At 44.7% G+C, this 23,633-nt stretch overlaps 1 protein-coding gene across 7 annotated transcripts in view; it reads left to right on the forward strand.

The window, feature by feature from the left end:
• SEC31A (SEC31 homolog A, COPII component) overlaps positions 1–23,633 on the forward strand; it is a 64,147-nt gene that overhangs the window by 21,918 nt on the left and 18,596 nt on the right. For 4 of the 7 annotated variants that reach the window (XM_075929490.2, XM_075929492.2, XM_075929495.2 and 1 more), the window contains exons 12-22: positions 891–965; positions 4,092–4,142; positions 5,711–5,788; positions 7,020–7,086; positions 8,535–8,713; positions 9,511–9,637; positions 13,244–13,389; positions 16,653–16,826; positions 18,060–18,233; positions 21,921–22,013; positions 22,701–22,830. In XM_075929490.2, the coding sequence (XP_075785605.2) occupies positions 891–965; positions 4,092–4,142; positions 5,711–5,788; positions 7,020–7,086; positions 8,535–8,713; positions 9,511–9,637; positions 13,244–13,389; positions 16,653–16,826; positions 18,060–18,233; positions 21,921–22,013; positions 22,701–22,830 (1,294 nt within the window). The remainder of the gene's footprint in view (positions 1–890; positions 966–4,091; positions 4,143–5,710; positions 5,789–7,019; positions 7,087–8,534; positions 8,714–9,510; positions 9,638–13,243; positions 13,390–16,652; positions 16,827–18,059; positions 18,234–21,920; positions 22,014–22,700; positions 22,831–23,633) is intronic. The other 3 variants (XM_075929493.2, XM_075929494.2, XM_075929496.2) reach the window with 1 other exon arrangement.

Genomic DNA, 23,633 nt, shown 5'->3' on the forward strand with positions numbered 1-23,633 from the left:
TTTTGGGGCCACTGGGTCAGGGGCCCCGGTGGCCACTGCTGGCTCTGGGCTGGCAGGCTTAGAGCTGGCACAGGCACTGTGGCCAGAGCCTACCCCTTTAATGGCTCCGGTGCTGGGGGAGAGGAGATTAAGTTTTTGTGGTTGTGCCCAGAGTGGCTGCCTGGGAAGTGCTGGAGGCCCCCTATTTCGAATTAAGTCTCTACACAGCACTTAATTCAAAATAGCTATTTCGAATTTGGTGTTATTCCTCATAGAATGAGGTTTACCAAATTTGAATTAAGCGCGCCGCTATTTCGAATTCATTTCGAAATAGCGGTTTGCATGTATAGACACTATTAAAGTTAATTAGAAATCACGGCTGTTATTTCGAATTAACTTTGCAGTGTAGGCATACCCCCATATACTTCATCAAAAGAGATTAGTGATGGAAGGGTGAAGAATCATTGAAATAAGTAAGTTCTAATGTCTGCTTTTAAACTATGTTCTAGCAGGAGCAAAAAGATAGATATTCTGGGGAAGGCATGATATAATTTAGCCATTGGCTTAGTATTGGTTCATCTTGATACTAGGTCAGGTAATGAGATATTCCAGTTTCAGTATTTGAAAAGTAAAATATGGCTTTCCATTATTAGTTATGACACTTTGTATTTTCAAAATAAGAGCTAAATGGAAGTTGAAGAGGTGCATTTGCTTTACATAGCTCTGTTCTGAGGCCCAGATCCTGGCAGTCCACAGTTAAGGTTTCCCTTTTAACACATTTTGCTTTTAATCACTGATTCCCAATACATGGTTATACATGTTGAAATTACAATGGGGAAAATGAAACTAGGATTGAAAACATGCTGCTTTGGACTATTTATTGTTTTGTTTTTTGTTTGTTTTGGTTAAAGGTGAATTTTGAAGAAGATTCTCGCAGCAAATACCTTGAACTTTTAGGGTACAGGAAAGATGACCTCGGGCAAAAGGTAAATGTTTGAAAGTTGTGTATGTATTAAGTATACTGAGGAATATATTGAAATATTAGAGACCGAGTCAGAAGTAGGGATGTTAGCAAATGTGTGTTTTTGTAAATGTGTAACCTCTGAATTTTTCAGTGATTACACATTTACATGCCGGGGAGTAATGACGTGGGCGCTGGAGCTTGTGGCAAGCCAGTTTCCTGCATGTACCATCTCCTACCACCTCCACCCTTGTGTCTCTGTCAGAGGCAGCAGCATGAGGGGCAGTCAGCTTTGCAGGATCCAGTGTTTGTGGGGTGCTGGAAGCTCATGGGAGGCAGGGAGTACAGGGGTACGTGGCCCCCTGCTTGTATTGGCTCCTACCTGCCCCCACCTTCCGGCGCTGCTGCTGCTCCCCATGGGCACTGGCTCCCACCTCCCCCTCCCTTTGATATCACTGATATAGAGACAGCAAGGGGTGGGTGCTTATAGTCATTAAGATCAGCCAATGAGCCCAGGATTATTGGTTAATCGTGTAAACAACTACAAACTAACATCCCTAGTCAAAAGTTGATGTGCTTAGTTTATTGGGCATATAGATAGAGATTTGGAATGGCAGTAATAAAATAGAGCATGTAAGAGAACATCCCATTTCTCTATGTAATGTTTTGAGGGTGCTTCCTGATAACTTAAAGCTGTATTCTCCTAGGACACAGTTGTTACCCTGTGCTAACTACTATAGTTCAATTACTATCCTGTAAGCAATAGATTATTTAAATACCATTAATTTGAAGATGTATTATTTAAGCACCAGCAGTGTACTCATTGTTCAAGAAGGCCCAAAACCCACAATATCTACTGTGAAATTTTTATCTAGATAAAGAACACAAAATACCTTATGAGACCATGGAAGTAATTCTGTCTAGAGCTTTTTTTATGGCATTAGTACTATGTTTGTTTCAGACAAGTTGACAATTTCAAAATGGATTAGAAGATTTAAGTACGTGTATTAATTTTAATAAATGTGTGTCTAATCCTCTAGACTGCTTTGAAAATTGGAACCTCATTTTTGAAATTCTACTATACTTGTGTGATTGTGTTAGTTTAAAAAAAGCCCTCTTTCAGTATGAAGATAGTAATCTTTTTTTATCTTGGTGATCGTAATGTTTAGGAAATAGGAACCTCCCATCCCCACAACCTTTCCCCTGCTATTCCCCTAAACACAATCAAATCCATTTACATTGAGAGAGATGTTTTCTCCACTTCTTGAAATAGCAGTTTTCACTGTTTGAGTACATTTCACCTCTTTCTAACCCAGAAAACATCCTTATTTTGGCATGACGGAGTTAAATCTGGTCTCTGGAAACAACCACTTCCTAAGTAGGATACAGAGATAAGTCTTTAGACCCCCAGTTTTTCATTCTTTAATTTAAAATTGGTTTCTGGTGCCTGTTATCAAGAAGACAGCAAGACATTTCAGACCCTCAAACCAATGCTTTGATTAGGTGCCAACTCAAAAATGTCTGTGTTAATGGTATGGAATGTAGTAATATGTAGAGTATGTATGTCAGGTGGAATGGGACATGATTGACCTTTTAAGTGAATTAATATGCTTTGAAATAGAAAATGAGTTTTCTGAGTCTATGCTCTGCATCTTGATAGTATCTTCTGTCTCTCTACTTACATGAATCCCTGAAATCTGACATGCTTCTCTGAGCTTGCTTTTCAATCTGTCACATTCATTTCTCGATTCTTTGTTCACCTTTTTTTAGTAGCACAGTGTTGCATCTATGAAATCTCCAGTTTGTCTTCCTTTAATTTTGACTAAGTTTACTTAAATATTTAACTCATTTTTGTAAGCTGTACCATGTCTAAACTTAAAAGTCCATCTGAAAAGTAGCTTGGTAAAAATAGCACCCTTGGTCATGTGTTTACGGGTCAACAATATGCAGAGTAAATCACATGTGATTACAAGTGAAAATGTGCTTCCCCCTTCCCCCCCCAACAATCTGCCCTTCAAAATCAATTTTTTTCAGTACGTATTTCATCACTGTAACTAGATTAGACTGTGATTTGCAAAAGAACCTAAAGAAGTTGGACACCCACTTCACACTGAAAGCAGGCATAGGCATCTTAACTCTTTCAGCTGTTTGAAAATCCTAACCTTAAGCATTGTCCTGCTGTGGTTGAAACAATCCTAATGAAACTCAGTTTCTCTAGTCACTATAGACAGGGCTTTTTCCCACTGAGAAATATTATAACAGTACTAGAAGACTGACCTGGTGTTGCCTGGGCCTGGCCTGAGGGCAGGGGGCAGCTCGGCATTGTGGGGCGGCCTGACGCTGCTGGATGGGGAGGCAGGGCTGAGACTCCTGCAGTGGAGTGCTCCCAGGGGAGGGGCTGGGGCAGTGGGGCCAGCAGGACTTTCTCCTTCTCCTTTTGCTCTCAGTGCTGGGGCTGAGGACCAGGCAGTAGAAGCTTGGGGAAGGGGGGGGCCACTTACCTGGGCTGGGAGCAGGCAGAATGGTGAGCCCTGTCCCCAGTTGGCCATTCCCTTGGTGACGTGGCTGTCCCCAGTGGTCACTCTGCAGTACAGCGCCCTTCCGCTCAGACCCCGTCCTTTCCTTATCATGGAAAACAATCAAATTCCAGGCACATCCCATTTTCCTGGCACAATCAAACCCTGACCTTGCTTTAAGTTGTTATCAGAGGAAGCTGCACACCAGATTTGGTGGTCCTAGCTTTTACCATTTCGGAGGAGTTCTTGACCAAACTGACTCGCACGCAGACACAGAAATCTCTACATTGCTGCTGCTGCTGCTGTTGCTACAGCAGAGCTCAGAAATCCCAGTCAGGACTGGAGCCCTACTGTGCAACACAATGGAAGACTCAGTCTCTGCCCCCAGCAAGCTAAAATCCAAGGTTTTAACATTTAGAAGTGGTCACGGTTTGGCTAGCATGGGTTTCGAAGTCAATCCCTCGGCACAATGATCAGGGAAATATTCCAGCAGGGCTTCAACTCTCATGCAAACAAGGCCTTACCTTCATCTCAAACTTGCTGTGTGGTGACCTGTGAGATGTTAACTTATGCAATATAGACCCTAAAGTAATAAACAAAAATCAGTTCTCAAATACATCTTATGTATTTTGTAGATCACCTCAGCTCTGAATAAAGAAAGTCTTGTTGATGACAAACTAGAGGAGGTAAGCAAACAAAAAAAGATCTTTTTTTGCCATATTAATATAACCAACAAAAAAAAAAAAACCTGTGCTCCTGAACGTCTGCACAAGAAGCAATGGGCTTAAGTTGCAGCAAGGGAGGTTTAGGTGGGACATTAGGAAAAACTTCCTAACTGTCAGGGTGGTTAAACACTGGAATAAGTTGCCTAGGGAGGTTGTGGAATCTCCATCACTGGAGATATTTAAGAGCAGGTTAGACCGACATCTATCAGGGATGGTCTAGATTCTAGAGGGTAGGGGACGGGGCTTGATGACCTCTTGAGGTCCCTTGATTCTGTGATTCCCTATCTCCCACTAAGCACGCCCTGTGTTCACTCCTCCCCATTCCTCTTGGAGTGTTCTGACGAAACACCATGGCAGGCAGGAGGCACTAGGAGGGAGGATTGGTCAGCAGGGCTGCCTGTGGACAAGACGTTCTGGGAGGAGGGGGGCCTTGGGCTGCCAGTGGGTGCTGAGCTCCAGCCCCCGAGCCCACAGTCTGTGCCTATGATCTACACTATAATAGCTTGCAGTGGCCAACCTACAGAGTTGTAGTTGTAGCTGCTGTAGTGTAGATTGGGGATGGTAAATATCGGTTATTTGAATAGTCGAGTAACCTTATGAATTCTTAATGGTTAGCTGATGATTCTGTAGCTCCCAGGGGCAGGGCCGGCAGCCAGTGCACTCTGGCCTCAGTCCCGAGGAGCCCCCTGCCACTCCGCGCTGCTGCCTCCGTATCCGAGGCAGCAGGGTGGGGTGCTAAGAGGGAGCTGGTCCGCGTGAGGAGCTGGTTTAAAAACCAGCTCCCCTTGCAGATCAGCTGCCTGCTGCCCCATGCGGCTGCCTCTGATCAAGAGGTAGCAGTACAGGGTGGCAGCAGCCCCTGTCTAAAGGGGGGTCTGAGCTCCTGGACCCAGCGCGAGTCACAGCTGAGCCAGGCTGCCTGCCCAGATCCTAATACACTTTAAATGCAGAGCCACAGTGGGGGGAGGTCCCAGACCCTGTGTGGGAGGGATAGCTCAGTGGTTTGAGCTAAACCCAAGGTTATGTGTTCAGTCCTGAGGGGGCCATTTAGGGAAATAGGGTAAATCTGTCAGGGAGGGTACTTGGTCCTCCATGAGGGCAGGGGCTGGACTCAGTGACCTCTCAAGGTTCCTTCCAGTTCTGTGAGAGAGGTATATCTCCATTAATTATTATTACCCGTCACAAGCCAGGACTGAGCCAGGCTGCTGGCCAGCCTGCTAAAAAATCTTACTTGCAAAGGGTGGGGGAGATGCGTGTAGTCTATAGCATTAACCTATAAGCTTTTGATTATTGGTTAATCAACTACGCTATTACGTCCCTAGTGTAGATGTGGCCTAAGTATGACTCTGGGAAAGGGGGGGTGCGAGGAGGAAATGAAGACATTTACATTTCTCACGTGGAGTTTTGCTCTTGGCAGACTGGCGCTGTATATTGTTGGCTCGTGTTCCTTTTAAGTCTGCATTCTTCTATGTGCTTGCTCACTCTCCTGCTGCTAACTTTTCCCAATGCCATTCTGTTCTCTGCAAAAGGCTCTTAAAGAATCTGGCCAGTCAGTACACAGTGATGAGGAAGACGGTCATGCTACTGAAGAGCCGTTCTTGAGAGAGGTAAGTGTTCGCTTCTGTTTTAACTGTGAGTTCATAATGCACTTAGCTATTATCTTAACAGCTCATTTCCTTTCTAGTGTTCTGGGTGTGTGTATTGTACCTGCCCATATTTGCACAAGGGCAAATGAGAAGGAGGGTGGTCACTCCCCAGTTTACTTGTTGACATTTGGTCCACATTATGAAAATGTTGAGAACTTGCGTTCAAAGGAGATTTCCACCGGGTAGTATGCCTTTCTAGATGGATTGTATTTTAAATTCCAAAATTTTCATCTTGTGCATGGATTTTCACATTGGATTTGAGAGAGTTGTTTTTGGTTTTAAGTGAAAGATCATAAAGGGCAGCCAGCTGAATGCTCAGGCTCTTCTCCAGCAAAGCACTTTTAAGCAAATGCTTAATTTTCAGCATGCAGGTGTTCTCATTTCAATGCCCAAAGCTAAGCATGTGGTTAAATGCTTTTAATTGCTGGATTGAGATGGAGAGCCCAGGACTTTGCAGGATCAAGCACCATATCTCTGTACAGTTAAGTGCTAGCTAGGTAGCATTAACATACAGATCAGCCTTTTTCTGGGGAAAAAAGGCTTATTTTAAAAAGCAGAACATGACAACCTGGTGCATTATGCTGGAGCAATTAGATGCTTGGACATTGAATCACCCTGACACCATGAGCAGATGATATAACTTTTTGGGTTTTTTTCTCTCTATAAGATGGGGATTATCTTCTGCACTCCTCACTGGAGGCTGTGAGGATTAATTTGCTACAGTTTCTGGAAGGTTTCTGTGCATTTGTGCATGGAAATTGCAAAGCAATACCTTGTTGTGCAAATAATTGCTCACAATGTCTAAATATTCACCCATGTACTTAAATAAGCCTCTTCTCAGTGAAGTGAACCCTGACGTTTTTGAAATGTTAGTTTTAAAAAAGCTCACCACTGATCCTGTCAGCTGTGTTTTTGTGATTGTACATTTACACAGCTAGGTAGATCAGTAGGTATGCTCAGGGCTTTTCTATAGTGCTAAGATTTGCTTTGTACAAGTGCCAGAGCAAGTTATTGACATCGAATAGAAATATCGAGCATAACAATGCTCTTTCAGTCTGATAGCACCTCTTAGGAGAATGACAAGAAGAAAGCATGCTATGCCCTCCTCTATAAGGTGTACAACTTCAAACATGGATTTATTTAGCCAGATTCTTTGCACAGACTGAAAAACTGCACTTTTCCTTTCCATTAGAAAACGAAAGAGGAGACTCAAGATCTGACCTCTGGAAAAGAAACGTTTAATATCTCTGTCAGTGGAGGTAAAAACCTGTTTATATTGATTTCATGATACTTGCAAATATTTTTGAATTATTGAGATGTCATAGCTGTAGTGTTACCTAAATTCTCTTTATATGGTGCCTTCTGCATAAAGAACTACACAAGGATTGCGGTTTACACACATTTTAATTATTCATACTCTGTGTTAGTTTTCATCCAACAATCTCTAAGTACGACACCTCCTGTGTTAGGAAAAATGAGGAATTACACAGGATCGCTTCCATCTCTGGATAAAATGCATCCATCTCTGGATAGTTTGACATCTTTCTAACGACATAAAGCAGCTCTCTACAACAGTTTAGAACAGGTTATAAGGAAGGATATGCTACCAGTTGACACTGAAACTCGAGGAAGGATTTAGTGGACTGTTACCAGAGTTCAGATTTGATCAAGACAGGAGTGTTACCTCATTCTTATCCCTATTCATCCAGGGGATCTGGAGAGACCACCGAGGTTCAAGACCTCCTTTGTACATCTCATCCACAAGTGGGGGGCTGACAAACTTGCCAGGCCCCTCAGCAAGGTGTGGGGGGGCAGCTGTGTATTCCTGGAAGGGACAGGGCATTGGGAAGAAGGGGTGTGGCTGGAGCAACCAACCCTCATTGCCGCCTGTAGCGTGCTGCCCCATTCTCCCCTCTACCACGCTCAGCAGCCCTCAGAGCTGCATGGCGCACGTGATATGGTGCTCCAGTGGCAATTTAAAGGGCCAGGGGCTGCACTTGGGAGTCCTGGCCCTTTCCGCTTCCCTCCCCACCAGCAGGCCTGTCCATAAGTACGTCCTCTGATGCTAAAGTAAGGGTACGTCTAAATTGCACGGCTATTTTGAGATACCGGAGGTGTCCCGAAATAGCTACCTCACGTCTACACAAGCCGCCCGTTGTTTCTAAATATTTTTCAAAATATTTTTCGAAATAACAGGCACACTCTTTTGCCATCACAGTAACCCTTGTTGCATGCGGGATAAGGGATAGCTCGAAGTAGCGTGTTATTTTGAAATTTGGTGCTGTATAGACGCACCAAATTTCAAAATAAGTTATTTTGAAGTAGATTCAAAATTGCGTATCTTATTTTGAGTTTTGAGTGCTGTGTAGATGCACCCTTAGTCATTCTTGGAAATCCCTTATCCAAGTAATGGTATGGCCTAAACAAGTGGGTTTGGGCTCTGTTGAGATCATTGCACAAAGGGATAATGGTATGGTCTGTTTGGCCTGATTCAGGAAAGCTTCCCTGTTAAGGACAGTACTTAGGCATGCACAGAAGTTCTCTCTTGATTAACGATTCAGCTTTCCTGAATCTAGGCCTTTAAGAATAAAACAGCCCAGAATCATGGAGTGAGGGAGTAGCTACTACTTGACTCACCTTTATATTTAATGTTTATTTTGAAGCAATCAGATTGTTTTAAAACTAACATTATTCCTCCCAATTGCAGATGTTGATGGTTTGATTACCCAGGCTTTGCTGACCGGTAACTTTGAAAGTGCAGTCGATCTCTGTTTACATGATAATCGCATGGCTGATGCCATCATATTGGCCATAGCAGGTGGACAAGAGCTACTGTCAAGAACACAGAAGAAATACTTTTCTAAGATGCAAAGCAAAATTACCAGGGTATGTATCTTTTCAACTGAAAACCAAAACAGAACCTCTGAATATTTTTTCAGCAGACTCCTGAAACTGTTAATGTTATGCTAGCTTTATACATTTGTATATACATTTATATTGCTAGCTTTATACATATGTTTCTAGGCAAATTGATTGATCATTGGGTCTGTGAGTGAAAAGTTTTTTTTCCCTGTTTTGTGTCTTTTTAAGCAGAGAACAGGGTCACTGACTGAGACAAAGAGCTATTCCCTCCCTTCCTTCTCCCTCCCCCCATTTTCTGTACTAAATCTGATTGGTCAGTTTAATAATGTGATCACTTTTTTCATTGTATTTCTTTGGTATATATGGTCATGCCAATTCTTTTCCAGAATATAATCTGAGGAAGTGGGTCTGGCCCACGAAAGCTCATCCCTATTAAACCATCTTGTTAGCCTTTAAAGTGCTACATAGTTTTTCCTTTTGTTTTAGATATATAATATTGTATGCAATCAGCTGATTCAATTGCTTATTCTTTGTGATTCAGACCTCCTTTCTTCCCTCTGGGGCATCTGAACCCTAATCGTCATACCCGGTCGCATGTGTTTTATAATTCAGATACGTGTGTGTCCTATGCCTTTGTCATGATTTCTAAGTTTCGCTGGATCCCTTTTAAAGATGAATTAATATACTCTTTCAGATTGAGTCATGGTGAAGTGTCTGTCATTTGCCCAGATACCATGGGATTGGGGCACTGCATAGATATAAATGATATAGTGTCAGGAATGGCAATTATACATCATTCAGTCTTTCTGTTTCCTTCCTAGCTCATCACTGCAGTTGTGACAAAGAACTGGAAGGAGATAGTTCAGTCATGTGACTTGCAAAACTGGAGAGAAGCGCTGGCTGCTGTGTTGACTTATGCTAAGCAAGATGAGTTTGCAGCTCTCTGTGGTAAGAAAACTTACAGAATGGATGTCATTTATTTTTCTCAACTTTAGAGAAGCTATGCTTTTAAATGCTCCAGTTATTTTCCTTCAATGAATTAATCTATTCATAATTAATGTTGTTTATTGAATAATTCCTTTATTTTGGATGATGGGAACTCATTGGAATTTTAGAGGGGTTCAATCAACTTGATTCAGTGCTCTGTTGCTCTTCTCTCTTACCCAACCAAATCTGTCCCTTTTTCTGGTCCAGCATGCACCTTCCCATGTTGTATCTCTTCTGTGAAAAGACAGCTCTTCAGTTTTCAGGGATGTCAGCCCAACTTTTTGTCATAAGGCATTAAATACATTGCTTTAATTTGTTTATGATAAAAGAAACATACCTCTAAAGGTGATCCATTCCTAAATTCAAAGCGTTTGTGCATGGAAAGCACAGGTGTGCCTCTTCATGACCAGAGCAAGCATAACCACTGTTATCTTTTCCTAAGAGTCAGCAGTGATGATAGTTTATATCAGAGCTGCATTCGATAAGAAAAGATGATATAGTACTTTTTGCTTACTGGATTCCAGTTAATATGTTTCAGAAACACAACTGGACGAGGCAGAATTATCAGACATGATTTGTTGAGGAAGAGTTAGTATTACTTTTGTAAAGGGAAATCATGCTTCACAAATCTATTAGAACTGCTTGAGAACATAAACATCACATGGACAAGGATGATCCAGTGTACATAGTGTTGTCAGGCTTTCAGAAAGCTTATAACCAGGTCACTCACCAAAAGCTCTTAAGCATAGTAAGTAGTCATGGGATAAGAAAAAAGGTCCTTTTATGGATCAGTAGCTAGTTAAAAGAGTAAAAAGGTCACTTTTCATTACAGAGAGGTAAATAGTGGGGTCCCCAAAGGATATGTACTGAGACATCAACATATTCATAAATAATCTGGATAAAGAGATAAAATCGTGAGGTGGCTAAGTTTGCAAATGATGCAACATTACTTAAAATAGTTAAGTCCAAAGCTGCTTGCGGACAATGACAAAGGGATTTCAAAACTGAGTGTCTGGACAACAAAATAACAGATGAATTTCAGTGTTTCTAAATGTAGAGTAAAGCACTTTGGAAAATGCAATTCCAACTGCAGATACATAGACATCCCAGTGTCTATATTGGCTCTTAGTACTCAAGGAAGCATTTCTGGAATCATCATGAAAACATTTCTCTTGAAAACATCTGCTCCATGTGCAGCAGAGTCAAAAAAATCTAAGAATGATAGGGTCTGTTACGAAAGGGTTAAATAAGACAGAAAATGCCTCTATGAATCCATGGAACCCCCCCCCTACACTTTGAATACTGCATGCAGTGCAGGTTTTCCCATCTCAAAATAGTTACATTAGAATTTGAAAAGTACAGAAAAGGGCAACAGATATGATTAGGGTCATGGAACAGCTTCCCTGTGAACAGAGATTAAAAAGTCTGGGACTGTTCATCTTGAAAAAGAGATGATTACTGGGGTTATGGAAGTGTTATTTACCCCTTCCCATAACAGAAAAACCAGGGTCAACCAAGGAGTTTAATAGGCAGCAGGTTTAAAACACACAGTGCACAGCCAACCTATGCAACTTGGTGCCAGGGGATGCCGTGAAAGCCAAAACTATACCAGGGTTCAAAAAAGAATTAGATAGGTTCCTGGAAGATAGGCCCATCAATGGCTGTTAGCCAACATGGTCAGGGATGCAACCCTATGCTCTAAGTCAGTGGTCTCCAACCTTTTTAAGCACAAGATCACTTTTTGAATTTAAGTGCAATCCAAGATCTACCTCATATATAAATACCCTGGCCCCGCCTCCTTCCTACCCCTTCTCCAAGGCCCCGTCCCTGCTTACTCCATCCTCCCTCTCTTGCCCATCCTCACTCACTTTCATCAGGCTGGGGCAGAGGATTGGGGGTGCAGGCTCTGGTCTTGGATTAAGGGATTGTAACCCTGCAATTTGGGTTACAAATTGCATGAGAGGGGCTCTGAGCTGCCCTTGGGGCAGGCAGTTGGATGTAGGAGGGGGTTCTAGGTGCAGGCGCTGCGAGGGTGTTTGGATGCAGGGGTGCTCAGAGCTAGGATAAGGGCTTGGGGTGCATGAGGGGGTTCATGACTGGGGTAGGAGTTTGGGATGTGGGCTCCATCTGGGCACTGCTGGTGGCTCCTGGGTGACGGTGGTGCAGTGGGGCTAAAGCAGGCTCACCCGTGCCCTGGCCCTGAACCATTCCCTAAAGCAGCCAGCAAACTCCATCCCTCGTCCTGTTGTGCCTCCTCTCTTCTCTGTGGAGAAAGGATACAGAATGGTAGAGGGGGCACCCTGCCATCAGCACTCCTCTTTTCCCTCCCCTGCCATGCCCTGCACAGAAAGCAGGAGACTCCCAGAGGGAGGGGCAGGAGATGTGCAGCAGTGGCGGGAGGGGCAGCTGAAGTGTAGGCACTTGATAGCCTCTTGGCCAAACCAGTCAGGATCACCTGTAGAGGCTCCAAGATCTACCAGTAGATCCCGATCGACTGGTTGGTGACCACTGGTCTAAGCCTCTGACTGCCGGATGGGATTGATCACTTGATAAATGCTCCATTCTGATCATTCCCTTTGAAGCAGGTAGCATTGACTAGGACTGAGCGTAGCTGTTATGTACAACAGTTAGCGCTTTCCATTGCTAAAGCACCTTGTGAAAACGGCATGGAGGAGGGAAGTGCTGTTTCCTTTCCATGTTCACCCTGAGGCAGAGAGGAGTTAAAGGCCTTCGCTTGTTTCTGTTGAAAACAGTGGGTGAAGGAACAAGTCCTTAGAGACTCTCCAAAGGCCACACAGCAAATTAGGAATTCCAGGATGAATGTGGAGGAAATCCAGTCACCCACACCATGTGTTCACTCCTGCATACTGCGCTGCCTCACCTTGTCTTAATGGCACAATAAAACCAGTGGCTCACCTTGGGTACCCCCAACCCTATGTTCTGAATCGCCGGGGGTCAGATTTACTTATTTAATACCTGGCAAGGACATACGGCCACTGGTTGGGATTTTCAAAGGGAGGTGGATGACTGACACATTTAGGCTGTGTTACAAATCACAGCCATAGTCTCTAGAAACTTCGTTAACATCGCTTGCCTGGTGGGTACAGCCATAGTTACAAGCCAAAATCTGTTGTCAGGCAGATGCAAATAAAACAGCAAAATGAAAGACTAGCTCAGACTTGTCTCATTTGTCCCCTTTGGACACAAGAACATGTTGCATGATTACTGTTTTCAGCATGAGTGTCACGGAAGAGGGCTCCTGTGGCTTTGCAGATAGACTCTGAGCCACATTGGCCAAGCAGTATCAGAATTATGTTGCAATGCCTGGCTTCCCTCTAGCCAAGATAGATACCATTTTCAAAAGCACTCTACATGACCAAGTGAGTACCCACAAAACAGTGACAATATAACATTTCTTTTCTACATTTCGCTAGATTTAGCATTGGCATATTTTTGATCATCACAGCTGTTTCTCTGTCTTACCCAGAGCTAGTCCAAGCATCGTGAGTGGTACTTTATCAAGTATTTTACGAGATGACTTACATTATTTTTGTTCATAATTCTTAGATCTGTTGGGCAGTAGACTTGAAAATGAAGGGGACAGCCTCCTGCAGACACAGGCTTGTCTGTGTTATATTTGTGCTGGGAATGTAGAGAAACTTGTTGCGTGTTGGACTAAAGCTCAGGATGGAAACAATCCCTTGTCCCTTCAGGTTAGTGTGGTTGTGAAGAAAGGTGTTCAGTGAGGTGGCTGTAATAATTGGTGAGGAGGTTTTGGTAAGTATGTGGGTTTGGCTTTTGAATACAGATATTTGCATGGACTTTACATTTATTTTTGTATAGGATGTTGATTGACTGTCTTGTAATTGAAGAGTACTTTAACGGGTAAAAAAGATTATTCATAAATGGGCTGTGCTGACACTGTATTGCAAAACATGTTCTCTAGCTTGTACAAATATGGCTGTTGCATTTTGAATGTATATACTTGATTTGCAAGTTCATGTCAGTTGCTTAGAGACTTTGGTTTGTTTTGAAATTCTTGCTTCTGGAATAGATGGTTTAGATACTTGGGGACTAAGTACAGGTTGAATGTCACTAAACCACAGGTTGAATGTCACAGAACTCTCTGGTTCTGCATTATCCATGATCTGGCACCATGGATGATCTTGGACCAGAGAGCCCTGCAGCTGGGAGCACCTAAAAGATAAGACCAGCAGAGTTAGTCACAGATGTTTTTAAAGGTGGACATGGATATATTTATCATATACAGTAAAACTCCATTGGTCCGGCATCCAATGCTCCGGTACTTCTGATGGTCCGGCACCATCGGGAACCCGGAAGTGCTCCGGGCAGCTGGACAATTGGAGCTGCTCTGTGCCCAGCTTCCCCAATTCAGCCGCTGCTGAAACTGACCAGCAGCTGAATCAAGGAAGCCGGGGGCAGAGCAGCTGGGGTGCTGCCGGGTTGGTCCCATAGCGCTGCCCCTTGGGTCTGCCCCAGGCGTTCCCGATTCAGCCGCTGCTGGTCAGTTGGTCAACCCGGCAGCACCCCAGCTGCTCTGCCCCGGGCTTCCTGGAATCAGCCACTGGTCAGTTTCAGCAGCGGCTGAATCGGGGATGCCTGGGGCAGAGCAGCTGGGGTGCTGCCGGGTTGGTCTTGCAGCACCGCCCCTCAGCGCTACCGGGTCAACCCGGCAGCACCCCAGCTGCTCTGCCGCACGCGTCCCCGATTCAGCTGCTGCTGAAACTGACCAGCAGCGGCTGAATCGGGGGCGTCTGGGGCAGAGCCGGACTATCGGAAGAGGGGGCTTGAGGGATCTGGAGTGGCATCCCCCCCACCCCACCCCAGATCTCTCATAGCCCCCCCTTCCGATAGTCCAGCATATCTGATAATCCAGCACCCCCTGGGTCCTAAAGGTGCCGGATTATCAGACGTTTACTGTATATAGTAGCCCAATGTCTGTGAGTCTGTAACACTGTAGCGTTACAGTCTTGCCTCTGGGAGCGTTCGGCTGAGTTCTGCGCTGCTAAGCCAGGCCGTGGTGGGGAGCAAGCGGCGGCAAGCGGCTGTTTGGGGTCCACGGTCCCTAAACGGCTGCTGGCGGCCCGGTCGAGCGGCACAAATCTCAGCCGAGCACCACAGCGGGAAGCGAAGGGGGGCGGGGCGGTGACGTACACAGCCAGGGGGCGGGACCCCAAATGGCTGCTTGCTCCCCTATGGCGGCCCGGCCGAGCGGCGCAGAACTCAGCCGAGCGCCACAGCGGGAGGGGAAGGAAGGCAGGGCCGTGTATGTCACTGGGGTAGGGTGTAAAAAAAAAAATGGACACCCTTGATCGGGGGCGGGATGGGGAAGGGACCGGCTGGGAAAGGAGCGGGGCTGGCTGGGGGGGGAAGCAGAACTGGGGCGTGGGGGGTCAGAGGCAGCGTACCTGGGCAGGGGAGAACGGGGAAGGGGTGGCCGGTGGGAAGTAAAGTCGGTCGGGGGCGGGAGTCGGGGGCAGTGAGGCTGGCTGTAGGAAATCAGGAGAAGGAACTGGCTGGTGGGGGGCGAGGAGAGGGAATCGGCTGGCAGGGAGCTAGACTCACCGGGCACATGCAGATCCCAGGCTGCTGCCCACCCCACTCATGCATCCCCAACGGAGACAGAGGAGAGCGGAAAGAGAGTGAGAGGCAGGAGGGGGAGAAGAGAAAGAGAGAGATGGAGAAAGAGGCAGAAGGCAGAGGAGAGCTGAGAGAGGGGGGGAGGCAGGAGGAGGAGGGGAGAGAGATGGAGTGAGAGACTGGAGGCTCAGGAGAGAAGACTGACGTGGAAGAGAGACCTGAAAATCCCGTCTTATGACGGGCTAATTAGCTAGTTTTTTTAGACTTGCATAAATGTGTTGAGTGCCTTTAAGGCAAAGCCAGTATCTATTTTCCCCCCTACAGGGGAAGCTGATTCTTGCATATTTTTTTTCTTGTGAAATTGCTTTGGACTTCAGTTTTTCAATGCCAGGTTAGTCTTCTAGTAGGAAATAGAAGACAGACTACCCTGATGTTGGGACTGTCCCTAGGTGAGATGCTACTGGGGAAGAAAATACTAATGAGTACATCTGGGAGAAAAATAATCCAAAGCACAGCTGTTTAATGGGAAGGAAAAGAAACTGGGGAATAGGTTTCAGAGAGCAAAGGTGGGTCATTGAATGTGGAATTTGCAGTGTTGTTTGATAGTTAAAATTTTAGAAAAAAGGAGCAATGCAGTTTTGGGCTGCATATACAGAAACACATTTGTTAAGAAGTGGTGCAAGAGATGAGGGGAGATATTTTGGTTGATACATAGGTTTAATTATGTGTCGTGGTTGGAATAGAATCAAGAAATAGAAAATTTATGCTGCATATAAAGAACAATTTCTTGGCAGTAAGAACCAGTAGACTGGAATAGTCTCCCAAAGGGAATGTTGGAATCCTCTTTCCTTAAGACGATTAAAACTACAATTTAATGATCTATTAGGGAACAATCCTGCATTTGTGAGAAGATGGATTAGATGGCCTAACCAGTCTTTCCCATCTCTGTTATGTTTCTAGAAAATGTTTGTACCAGCAGTAAATAACATATTTTGGCTGAATAGTACTTTCGAAAAAAACAGATGCTGGTAGTCTTACAGGTATCTTAGCTCTCAAAATAATAATTAAAAAAATGTTTCTTTATGGGGTAATCAGATTGCTCCAGGTGTACTTAATGGCAGCATATTTTAAAAAAGCACTGAAATTGATGGTCACTGATGACTTTTCTATTATCTTGCTCTCTGAGCGTTACACAATAAATTAGCTAATTATCATTGGGAAGAACTTTGTTTTCACTCTGTTTAAAGTTATGTAATGGGAACTATGTCATGTGCAAGGTTGAGCTGTAGGCAATTGATATGCTGTTATTAGTGGACATTTCCCTTCACTTGGTCCCATTAACTTGCTGTTTTTTCCCTCTGTCATAACCCTCCAGGACCTAACTGAGAAGGTAGTAATTCTGCGTAAGGCTGTACAGTTTACACAGCCCACAGATGCTGATGCTGTAGGAACTCTTCTGGCTGAGATGATGAGTCAGTATGCCAATCTGTTGGCTGCACAGGGCAGCATTGCCACTGCATTGGCTTTCCTGCCTGCGAACACCAATCAGGTAAGTGGCTTTACTTTTCCTTCTGCCCCCCTTCTAGGTGAAGAAGCTTCAACTGAGCACATGCTCCAATGTGCTTTGGGATTCTTTTTCCTGCTTAGAACTCCATTGACAGGGATTATTATTGTGTGTAGATGGGAAAAGTCACTGGAATGGAACATGTTCACAGTGTAATCGTCTCCTGGTGCTTTAGAAGATACAGGGTGCCTTGGAAAATAAGTCCAGGTGAAACCAAGACTTTGCTTTGTGGAACCCAAGTCACAATGTTCTCTTAGGGTACGTCTACACTGCACGCTTATTTTGGAATAAGCTGTTCCGGAATAGTTATTCTGAAATAGCTTATTTCGAAATAGCATGTTTACACTGCAAGGAAGCCTCAAAATTAGTCCGAGGCAGGCTTCCCTAATATAGATGTTTTATCTCGATTTAGAGCCCCAGGACGCACTGAGGAGGAATAACTTAGAGTGGCTGTGGTGAGGGGCTATTTCGAAATAGCAGAAGTGGAGCGTCTACACACGCCTTATTTGGAAATCGCTCTTTCGGAATAGGCTTTGTTCCTCGTAGACTGAGGTTTACAGATTTCAGAATAAGCTGTCAGTTATTTTGAAATGAGAGAATGGCTGTGTAGATACTCACATTATTTAAAAATAACGCTAATTATCTCGAAATAACGGTGCAGTGTAGATGCACCCTTACAATGCATGGTTTATTCCTCTCCTGCTCCCCACTTACTGTGAATTCCATAGATTTTGCAGGATGGCTATTCCTGTAAATATACTAAAATTCCCTGTGTCACTTTAAGCTGTGAGAATTGCATTTAATTCTTCTCCCTTCTTGGCTCATGGTGTGCCATTCTTGTGGCCGGTGAGGGTTGGGATAAAGCCCTCCAGACCCAGTAATCGTAGTGGCACATTCTGCCCTCTCATGCCCCATTTCCCCCCTCTTTCTGCGCTTCCACAGATTCCCACTGGTGCCACTCTGGGAACGAAAATACTAGACTTGTGACCAATTTTCCAATACTGTCACGTGCACTGAATCCAGCTGGAAGGCCTGTTTTTTGGCTGAAAAACAGACTTGCTTCAGCTAACCAGAGCACTGTTCAATGCAGCATCCTGTCCTCTTCTGCACAGTCAGTTGCAGTTTAACTGGTCTGTAAGTGGCCATTCATCTGCTGATCTGAGGCCACAGATTCCACTTGGTATAATTACGTGTTTTGCTTTGGTTTACTATTCGCAGCCAAAGATTGTGCTGTTGAGGGACAGACTTTCCAGAGCCCAGGGAGAACTTCCAGTGGGACAGGAGGCACCCACGTCCCCATATGAGGGAGATCCTATGGCCAGGGGAAGAGCTGGACCTGTGGCTGGACAAATGCAGATGCCCCAAGGCCCAGCCCAGCAGTATTATCAACAGGTAAATGAAGTGGAGCAGTCAGGCAGAAGCGCGAGGTTTGAAGGTGATGGCTTGAACCCTTTCATGAATCCCTGGTGTGTGTGTGATGTGCCTACAAGCCTTTTGGGTAACAATTCCTTCGTGCTTTCTTGCCATTTGTGTGGATGTCCCCTTTACTCTGCTTTTGGAAACATCTGATCAAGCAGCCTGGGTTTGGAGATTCCCCTCTTCCCTCTCCCCCTTTTAAAATGTATTTTAATGCAAAGCACTGCAGCATCGATTTTTAATTTTTATTCTCCCCTCCCCCCTGCAGCCTTTGAGACTTAGTCATGTCTGTCACCATCTCTTCAGGGCTGGCTATTCACTCTGTAGCCCGTTGTTCTATACTCAGCTAGAGCCAGAGAAATTGCTGTAAAGCTGCAGTAGCAAACTCTTGGCAGGCGATTCCGGTTCTGCCAGCTCATGCTGAGAGTCCAGTGACGGACGTTACAGGAGACTGTGCTGAGAATTGGGTGCTGGTACAGCTGAATGCTTAAAATCCTTTCCTTGTGGTGTGGGGAAACAGGGTGGTGGAGTAGGAGTAAGGTGTAAGGAGAGCATCCACACCATAGACAGGGATGGGGGACAGAGCAGGCTGGAAGCCCTGAGTGTGAGGTGTGCTGGGAGAGTGAATGAGTGAGTCTGGGATAGAAGAGGAAGCTCTTGGGGGGGCGAGGGGCAGGGGGCATTGGGTGGGGAAGACATGAGAAATAAGGGAGGCAGGGGCCTTTGTGCTCGATTGGGATCCCTTAGCAAACCATTCTTGATCAGCTGGCCCTTTTGCCACCAGCTGCTTTCACAGAATTCCTTGAGAATGGAAAGCGAGTCTTATTACAAGTTGATTCTCTTTTGTCCGGCACTCTCTGGTCCGGCAACATCCATAGTCGGCCATGATTCTCTGGATGTCCACTTATCATGGGTGTGGCCAGGTTTTCAACAGTCCCATAAAGTTTGTTTACAGCTGCCAGTCTTGGCTCTCAGTGTTTTGAGCTGTTGTTTAGCTCCAATTTACCCAAAATGTCTTCAAAGAGCCCAGTGAGCAGTGGAAGTGTTGGTGATGCGGCTAGACAATATTGACCTCCTGGGGTTCAGCACTGGTCAGGTCCAGAGGGTGCTGTCGTGTTTGAACTGTTTTAAAATGGAGAGCAGGGAACAGGAAACTATATCTGTGTTTTGGATTTCCCTTCACACACTATAAGGACTGGAGAGGTGAACTTACTGGAATGCTTGCACTTTTTTGCTTGGCAGCCTCTAGTCAGGTATTTTTGGATTCTGGCTACAGAGGGGGCCATACTTCATTGCATCCCGCCAGGGGAATCAAATTATTTGCTTTTTTGAGAACTGAAGGACAAGGAAGGCTGAAGAACCATGGGTGTTAGGCTTTTTCCCCCTTCCCTTGTAGATCAGTAGTTTTGGATGCCTTTCTGCGGAATTGACCAAAGATGATATGCTGGATGTATAACTTTCAAAAAGTAACTTTCAGAGGGGATACAAATTTCTTTCAATTTATGAAACATCATTGTGTTTGACCAGTTTTCAGATAAATTATTACAAATCATTAAGCCAGCTGCTCTTTTCTCTGTGTGTCTCATACCTTATTTATAGGAAAGAAGCTATGTAAAGATGTTATAGCAGTCTCAATAAACTTCAAGTTCTGTTGTGGAGAATGTTAGCTTTCCTAGAGATGAGATATGGTAACGCTTCACACTGAAGCTTCACACTTTCTACCCATTAGAATTAAGAGCAAGGAAGGGATGCGAGAACTGCCTCCGTTTATTTAATAAAAAGCAAAAACTCTAAATTTTGGTACAGGGATGTTAAATTTAGTTTAATCAACTAATCGACTAGTTGATGGATTTTCCATCGACTAGTCGATAAGCAGCGGGAGCCGCAGCGGGGTTAGCTCGCAGCATCTGGGACTGGGCAAGAGCCAGGAATCAGCTGATTCCCTGCTCGTGACTGGTCCTTGCTATAGCCCTGCCTCTTCTGCCCCCTGCAGAGACGGTGCTGGGGGGAACTGGCTTTTAAACTGGCTCCCCCCAGCACTGGCTCCTGCTCCTCACCCCCTTGCTGCCTCCGATAGAAGCATCGGGGGTAGAGCGGGAGCGACTAGTCGACTATCCGATAAGCTTTTGCTTATCGGATGGTCGACTAATCGCTTACATCCCTATTTTGGTAAATGATGGTTTACACACGTACCAACAAGTACATTCCAAATGAACTGTGCAAAGAAGTTTTTGACTTGCATGTTTCTTATGTTGACAACATAATTCCACCTTTAGATACTGCAGGGATTTGATATTAATGGGGTGTTACAGCCCGACATGCAGCAGTATGTAGATTGGACAGAGCAGGATAAAATGCAGTTTGTGAGGCTTCACTTTTAGTTTCATTGCCATTGGCCTCAACGTAGGAGAGCTCTTAAGCACATGTATAAGTCCATCGTTCCTGCTCAGGCTAGCACTTAAGCACGCATTTAAGCATGCGCTGAATTATGGGCCTTTATCTGAATTTCATTATAACACCCTTGTTCGTTAGGTAGGAATCTTCTAATTAACTTATTTAAAATTGCAAACTGATTATTGATCAAATCATGTTCATAGATATTTGGGAAATTATTCAAATGTTCCTATTTGTTGTCGGGATGTTATAATGTGTGTGTTTAGGTAAATGTGTAAGTGCTGAAAAATTCATGTTTACATGTGTGGGGGCAGACAGCTCCTGCAGAGCTGTTCCCTGTACTGTTGCATCTGTATCAGAGGTAGCATTGTGGGCGGAAGGGATAGGTGGCTTTGCAGGAGCCAGCATGCTAAGCCGGCTCTCCACATATATGGCTCCTGCCTTCTTCCCTCCCACCCCCATGCTGCTGCCTCTGAGGGGGAGGGGAGGCCAAGCCCGCCATGGACAGGGGCTGCTCCAGCAGGCCCCGTGCGGCTGGAGAAACCCCCTGCCCAGGGTGGATGAGGAGCTGCTCCAGTCCCTGCCAGTTAACCAACTTGGTAAGCCTCACCCATTAAGGGTGGGGCTTGCTTGTTAACTAGTTCACCTTTTACATCCCTAGTTGTGGGAAGGGACTAATGCTAAGGAAGAAGCTTATCGTGAATATGCTACAGCTGGATTTCAAATTCTATTTTTTTAAAATAAGGTACCTCAAAGGGTCGTGTAAATCCAAGTTAAAAAAGCCCCACTTACAGGAAGGCAATTGAAGTCCTGTAACATACAGACTTGTGTTTATGTACTGCTTGGTGTGAGCCCTCGGCCTTGAGTGAATTTTTGCATGAGTTATGAAAACGTGACAAAAGGGGGCTTTGTAGTAATGACATTCTGGCAGAGCTGGCTTTAGGGGCATGTATAACACTGTTCAAACACGAGTCCGCTTTCTAACTCCTCATACTTCCTCTGTGCTCTGTTTTCCTGTTGTGGTTCCATTTAGGTACCAAAACTCTTGACTGTTTGTCTTCTCTGTTTTCTTTTCAGTGTGCAGTGATTTTAGGCTTTGACTTTTTATGTTATTATTTTGATTTCATGGCTACTTTGAAGTACTGGTATGCCTGATTTTGTGTGTTTAGAATTCCTGCTTTGCATCTGGCAATGTGATACCCATGAGGGTTTTTTGTTTTGTTTTTTTAATTTTATTTTCCATGATTGGTATTTCTTTGTTCAATTCAGGTTAGAATTGCCCCTACTGTCACTGCCTGGAGTAACAAAACTCCTACTGCCCTTCCCAGCCATCCTCCTGCAGCCTCTCCCTCTGACACACAGGTATAAAGTTAATTATTCCTCTTTGAGCAGATCCTGCTCCCTTTAGATAAATCCCTTCCAACCCCCCAACCCTATGCAGTTTGTATGCTTGATGCATTCTGGTGCATTTGGGAAACAGCAGCAACTGTTCAGGTCAACTGATTTTTTTGTTTCCATGAAGCTCTTGTATATTATTCCAGATATTACCCAGACTGCTTGTTTTAAAAAAGTACTCGTTGGTGTTTAATAAAATTTGAGATCAAGCAAGAACTTCCACTGCTTCCTTTTGGCAGTGGAATAATGTGAGTGTTGCAAGAGTAGTCTTTTTTTTTTTCCCCTCTTTTCCCCGAAAGTTGGAAGTAACAGGTTTAACCTTTATGAAGTGTCTTGGTTAAAATATCTAGCTGGCATTTTTTTGTGACACATCATCTCCTCGTTCTGTAGAATGGTTGTGTTCTAAGAATGTCTGCTTCCTCATTTCCTGTTGAACCCTTTGTTTGTGGTTCACCTTTATAACTGTTCAAAAAGCATGTCTCACTGTGGTGGTGGAATGACCAGCCCAGTTATGTCAGTGGCCGTGTCTGTTTTCTGTTGAGGTCAATTCAAGGCCTTTAAATATCAAAATTGTGAAATCCCATTCAACTCCTCCTCTGGCTAGCACAGACCTCATCTAACCTTTTTTCTCTTTACTGCGTTCTTGTTTCCCAGGGAGACAATCCTCCACCCCCAGGTTTTATTATGCCAGGGGCTGTTCATCCGAATGTGCCACCTCATCAAGCCCCCTCTCCTGGTTACAACATGTACTCGCAGGCAGGGGCACGACAGACGTACCCACCGAGTAAGTAGCAATGGCTTATGTACACAGCATTCGCACCAGTGAATTTGTTCAGGAGGTTCAGACCAGTGGGGAAACCTGTCCCACTCTTTAGGTAAGGGAACAATCCACAGAAAGCTCTGATTACGGTTCCCGGTCACTGCCTGTTGAACAGCTAAATTACAGTTAAGCAGATGGCTACCAACAAATCGTAGTCTGAGTCCTAAGCTGTATCTTCCTAAAAGCTCAGAGTCCCAAAGATCCCTATGGCTACTCCAGAGCCAGGTATTTCTTGAACAGCATGCTTAGTTGTTGAGGAGGAACTTAACCTAATTCAGCTATTGCAGTGTCAGCAACAAACAATAGGTAAGGCCAGAGATGGAGATAAACGAGGAAGGGGAAGCTGCACACAATAATAATAATAATGAAAGAAACACAGGATGTGGAAGAGTAGCCGGGGGGAAGGTGAGGGCGAGAGTAAGGAGAAAGGCTCCCATAGGAACCGAGAGGAATTAACAAACACAAAGATTAGACCAGGCACAGTGTTCGAGTTGTGACATCTCGTGATAAGATTGGGGCCTTGCAGAGAGATCTGAATCCTGGTCTTAGTTGTGCTATTGATTAATTGTGACTGCGGGCATGTCATTTAACTCCTTTGTATGGGCTTCTGCGGCTGTCAAGTGAGCACTCTATTTTCCTACCTGATCGGGGGCATCATGTGGATGATGTTGCTCCTACCTTTCCAGATTTAAAAGACTCCCACAGAAGTAGCCACCAGTCTTTCTAAAACCTGTTAATTTTCCTCGCCTGTTAATTGTGAGTGTGAG

The sequence above is a fragment of the Pelodiscus sinensis genome, chromosome 4 (genome assembly GCF_052426305.1).
Source record: "Pelodiscus sinensis isolate ZL-2025 chromosome 4, ASM5242630v1, whole genome shotgun sequence".
NCBI lineage: Eukaryota > Metazoa > Chordata > Testudines > Trionychidae > Pelodiscus > Pelodiscus sinensis.